The sequence below is a fragment of the Seriola dumerili genome, unplaced genomic scaffold (genome assembly GCF_002260705.1).
Source record: "Seriola dumerili isolate Sdu_G_001 unplaced genomic scaffold, Sdu_1.0 BDQW01001125.1, whole genome shotgun sequence".
NCBI lineage: Eukaryota > Metazoa > Chordata > Actinopteri > Carangiformes > Carangidae > Seriola > Seriola dumerili.
The window spans coordinates 981,040-986,470 of record NW_019175380.1 but is presented as its reverse complement, the minus strand read 5'-3'; the positions used below and the strand labels follow the sequence as shown (position 1 = coordinate 986,470).

The 5,431-nt window shown below is 50.9% G+C and overlaps 1 protein-coding gene across 1 annotated transcript in view; it reads right to left on the bottom strand.

The window, feature by feature from the left end:
• kdm6a (lysine demethylase 6A) overlaps positions 1 to 5,431 on the bottom strand; it is a 38,182-nt gene that overhangs the window by 150 nt on the left and 32,601 nt on the right. Inside the window, exons 19-29 of the mRNA XM_022767304.1 lie at positions 5,183 to 5,312; positions 4,940 to 5,045; positions 4,159 to 4,364; positions 2,484 to 2,536; positions 2,313 to 2,387; positions 2,079 to 2,227; positions 1,334 to 1,448; positions 1,045 to 1,232; positions 814 to 955; positions 567 to 693; positions 33 to 203 (exon numbers count right to left, since the gene is read on the bottom strand). Coding sequence (XP_022623025.1) covers positions 33 to 203; positions 567 to 693; positions 814 to 955; positions 1,045 to 1,232; positions 1,334 to 1,448; positions 2,079 to 2,227; positions 2,313 to 2,387; positions 2,484 to 2,536; positions 4,159 to 4,364; positions 4,940 to 5,045; positions 5,183 to 5,312 — 1,462 coding nt within the window. The remainder of the gene's footprint in view (positions 1 to 32; positions 204 to 566; positions 694 to 813; positions 956 to 1,044; positions 1,233 to 1,333; positions 1,449 to 2,078; positions 2,228 to 2,312; positions 2,388 to 2,483; positions 2,537 to 4,158; positions 4,365 to 4,939; positions 5,046 to 5,182; positions 5,313 to 5,431) is intronic.

Sequence of the window (5,431 nt, the reverse complement as noted above, 5' to 3'; positions counted from 1 at the left end):
TGTGTGTGTGTGTGTGTGTGTCTCATACTCACGAGTGTGAACTGGTCGTAAACCTGCATCAGGTCCTCGATCTTGTACTGCTCCAGCACCACAAAGTTGTCCAGGTTGCTGCTCCCCCTGCGGGCGCAGTCCTGGCAGTGCACCACGTACGTCTTCCTGCTGTTGCTCTCGCTGGTGACGAACAGCAGGTCGAACACCTCCACCTGGACGACGACAGGTTAACAGTCATCACACATCACTCCTGTCCCGGCCTCCTCGCCGTCCCTCGCACTCCCCTTGAGCGCTTGGAACATCACTGCCTCACATCTATCAGATCTGCCCCCTCCACCCACTCCTTCAGCCCCACCTCCAACATTTTTACACTCATTAGCGTTCGAGCTAAGATCAGCTGACTCCCTCATGTCAGTCTGCTCGATGGTTTCTGTCATGCTGTTTTTATTGTCTATTGATGCTTCTGTTTTTAAATGTGCTTTATATATAATATTTTATTTGAACAAGCGTCTCTCTCAAACACACACACACACACACACAGACACACACACAGGAAGTGGTGTTGGTGTCCTCACCTCACAGATGCTGCAGTAATGCGCCGGCTCGTTCTGCGTCCTCCCGTGCCAAACCAGCTCCTTCCCAGCAGCCAACAGCAGTTCCCGCTGCATCTGACACTGTTTCAGAGTCCGTAACAAACAATACCTGACACGCACGCACGCACGCACGCACACACACACACACACACACACGCGTGAGCTTATAGTACCACACACAACTGATTAGATGAGGTTTTATAATTCATGCCGATCTTCGGGTTCTCACTTGATCATCTCAAACAGTCTGTGGTCGGACACTTTGATGTTCCTCGCCATGTTCCAGGAGAGGTGGATCATGGGAACGATGGACTTGACGCTCTGCAGCTTGTTCCACTCGTAGCGCTCCACGGCCAGTTTGTACTGATGCGCTGAGGACGGAGACAGACACTCGGTTTATCCATCAGACCCACGCAGCTGGACCGACACTCTGCAGGTATGATCTTAGCCCTTCTCTCACCTGTGAGGGGCCCGACGTTCCACGCGATGTTGTTGCACCAGCCGATGGCCTGCACCCAGTGGATGGTGCCCGTGTTGAGCCACACCAGGTCTCCGGGGCGCTGGATGAAGCGGTAAACAGGCACGTTGGTCTCGTACAGGTCCTCCAGGTTGGGCCACCACGAGCCCATCAGGAAGTTGATGTTGTTCCTGTAAGAGGAGGAGGAGGAGGAGGAGGAGGAGAGCTGAGTCAGTGTCGGCTCTGAGGAGCAGCTGAAGGAGCGCTCCACTGATCATTTCTGGTGACTCACTTTTCGCAGAAGTCGTTGATGACGCCCCAGTACGGCTCCGGCACCGCGAACCACTCGCAGTCCCCGGGACCGATGTTGATGTTGACCGAGCAGAAGTTGTTGTTCTCTTGATGACCTACAAAAACAAAACGACGCGGTTAGAATCACCTCCTCCCGGTCGGATCCCCCCGCCACTCAGACCAGTTCCAGGTGACGTCCCTGTTTATCCAGAGTCGGAGACAACATGAACCATCGGAGTGAAGCTGTTCTTGAGTTTTGGCCTTAAAGTGTGACCAGAGATAAATCTACCTGCTGATGGTTCATATACAGCTGTGTGTGTTTATAAACATCTGTGCACACCCCCCTCTAATTAACAAACAAGAATTCAAGATTTAATTGAACTTAAGAGATTAAAGTTGGTTATATTCAGTATGTTTTTGTTATTGTTAAGAAATCACAAGCTAACAAACAACATGAACAAATGAAAGATGCTAACTGCGCTAACTGCTCTCTCGTCTGAGTGCGGCTCAAACATGTGGCTGAGTCTCTCTGACCATCTCTATTCTCTCTGCTCACACTGACCTCGACCTTTGACCTTTGGCCACCAAAATCTAATGACCTCATCCTTCAGTCCAGGTGGATGTTTTTGCCAAATTTGAAGTTGTCCCCGAGAATGAGACGGACGGACGGACTACCTGAAAACAAAATGGCTGCCGCCCTGACCGTCAGACAACAGCGGTGTGAGCTCATATCTGTGTGTGTGTACCTGGCGTCCTGCTGCCTGGCACCTTCATGTAGAGCTGCACGGTGTTCATGCCCAGGATGGTGTGTCCCACGTGGCTCAGCAGGTTCCCGGCCGACACCACCCGAGCAAACGCCGGCAGCTTGGCCAGTTCCTGAAGCTGCTGCTTCCACCTGCGGAGGGAAGCGGGTCACAGGTGAGTTCAGATCAAAGTGCAGATGTGACGGTTCGTGGAAACGGGCGTTTCTATTCACTCACTTCTTCTCGTCGGAGAGGTCGATGTTGGTGCCGAACTTGATGTGTTTGAAAGGGCCTTTCCTCCGCCGCATCGCACTGACCAAGCGTCAGAGAAGAAGAAGCTCGTTAGTGACAGAACAAATAAAACCTGCACACACTCTGAGGAGGAATCTGAGGACACGGCAAAGTCACCTGTCTGAGGAACTCGCTTCTGCGTCCATCTCCTTCTTCTTCTCGTTCTCCTCCTGCCACAGAATCCACAAACAAATCAATACAATCAGTAAGAAACGAGGAAAGCTGAGTAAATTTCCTGTGAACAGAAACCAACACACCGACAAGAAGGAGCAAAGATACACGAACATGACGACGGACTAAAAGGTTAGTGAGTAAAAATGCGTCTTTAGCTGAGATTTAAAAGCAGAGATGGAGGGAGAACAGCTGATTTCTACTGACAGCTGGTTCCACAGAGCTGAGCGCCAGCGGGTCAGATCAGTGAACACGGAGAGCGAAACTGTCGGAACACGTCCGGAAAATTCAGTTCAGACTTTTAAATGAAATTCGTTGAGAGATAATGTGAAACTACACTCCAGGTAAAATCCTTATTGCACCATTAATGAACATTATTTCAGGATCATGACTCCATCAGTCTGTGTTCCCCGCTGCAGGATTCAAATGTTTTATTCAGTGTTTTCATTTTCATTCATGAACAAGGAACTAATACTGTGTTTACACCTGCAGCAGGTTTAGACAGGTGAACTCTCGTCTTCCTGCTCAGACCGAGGACACACACACACACACACACAGGAGTGATGTCATCCAGAGAGGGAGCCGCTAGGCGCCGTGAAGATCGTCGGCGACGCTTCAATCTGTGATTGTGTGTTTTTAAACCTGATCTCAGGTCTGCGGCTTCGCTCTCAGAGGAAGGTGTTTCTGGTTCAACTGCTCCGTGATGGACAGGTGACAGGTGACAGGTGAATTCACATTTCAGTTTGTTTTCAGTGAAAAATCAATATGAATTTAACTTGTAAACTCGCGGCTCAGAGACAAACTGAACGACACAAGAAACAAACATGACGGTAACAAACTAAACAAACTGAAGTCATCTGGGTATTATTAAAGCTTCAGAAGGTTCTCAAATAATAATAATAATAAAATTAAGATCCATCAGAGCGCAGCATGTGGAAAATTACTGATTCATTCACTCTTTGTTTTGCAGGAAGATTAATGTGTCCATATTGTTTTTTAGTGCCTTTATTCTGATAGTCACAGACAGAGAGAGAGAGAGAAAATGCCACAGGTCGGATTCGAACCCGGCCCGCTTCAGTCAGGACTGAGACTTTGTGGTACGAGCTGCACCTCGTCAGATCTACTGGTTCTCCCTGTGACTCGGGACGGAGGCGGCAGCTGCAGCAGCGACAGCTCTGCCTTTATGTCGACATGAGGAAATGTGCTGCCGCTGCAGAACGACCGTCAGAACACAAGGCGTTCTGGTTAAAGCTGATCGCAGTCATTTGGATCACGGCTGTGAACTGAACCGGACGACCTGTACCGAAGAGCGCGGCACAGATACATGAACCGTCACGGCCCCGGGTCACGGAGGCCGAAGCACGCCATCGCGGGAGAAGGGGACAAAATTAGCAGGTTCACCCGGGTGTTGCGTTTACATCGCTGCCGATCGGAGCCGAGCTGATAAATACCTGAGACCACTGCGGAGTCACGTGACCTGGTGTGAATGCTGATTGATGAGGAAGGCCTGATGCTAGCAGGTTTTCTGACCAGTGGAAAACTGGCAGACAGTTGCACATATCAGTTTTCCAGAAGCCAATATTAGCGTGTGTGTGTGTGTGTGTGTGTGTCTCCCACTGACCCGCAGAGACTCCTGGAAGGACGAGGCCTGGTACTGGGCGTATTTGATGATGGTGGTGAGGGAGCGGCTGCTCTCGCAGCGCCACATCTTCCTGCTGCCGCTGGGGTCCCAGTTCTCGTCGGTGGGCTGAGCTAACTGGGTCCGCACCTCCACCAGGTGGTCCGGGTTGGCCTCCACCAGCGTCTTCGTGGAGAACAGGCCCAAGTCTGTGCAAGGAGCCAAGTGACAGGTGCAGTTAGTGGAAAATAATTGTCGTGTTTGAAATGACATTTAACACGATGGTTTTTATTCATGTTTCCTCGGGCCGACCGACAGGGAGGTGAGAGGGAGGTGAGAGGGAGCCGGGCAGGAGGGCCGCAGGCTCTGTGGCTGCTCCGTCTTCACACATAATAATATAAGTTCTTAAGAACTAAGCTGTGAACAGTCTCTCAGATTAGACTCTTACACAACAGGGCAGAAGGTCATCGTAATAGAAGAGCAGATGTTTGTACATTCTTGGCAAAGCCGAGCAGATTCCTCCACAGCAAACACACTGCAGTAACACTTTCCACTTGCAGGTGGTGCTGTTGTCATACATGTCGGACTCATCCACACACACGCACACACACTCTGCCATGATTACAGAGACACACCCACAGAGCCACGTGAGACTGGAGAGTACAGAAACATCCAGTTGTCTCTGAACGCAGCTCGTCCTGTCAAACCCATCAACAGCTGAATCAAACTGGTTAAACACTAGAGACATAAAATAACTGGAGTGAAGCGGAGATCGGGTTCTTACCGAGTTTAAGAGCTCCTGCCAGTCCTCTGATGACGGTGACCGGGTTGGCCGAGTTGGTGCAGAACTGATGGAGAGGAGGGAAGAAGGCATCCCTCTTGTTTTCTAGCTGTAAGTCAGAGAGGAGACAGAGGGGGGAGGAGGAGGGGAGGTCAGGGGGAGCAGACTCAGAGTGTTTGTGCTTTGCTGCTTCAGATACAACAGCGTGAATACTTCTCCTTCTACGGTGCACAGAGCTGTACGCACATAAATACTGGGCGTCGGAGGGTTGAGTTTGTCCTTTGGCAGCGGAGGGGAGGGCTGGCGAGGGGGTCGCGGCGGGGGACACTTGTCCAAGAGGATGCTGCTCGTCGACAGACCGTTCTTCCCCAGATTCCTGCAGCCGGAGGGAGAGGGAGAGAGAGAGAGAGAGAGAGACAGAGAGAGACAGAGAGAGAGAGGGAGAGAGAGAGAGAGAGAGAGGGAGAGAGACAGAGAGAGAGAGAGACAGAGAGA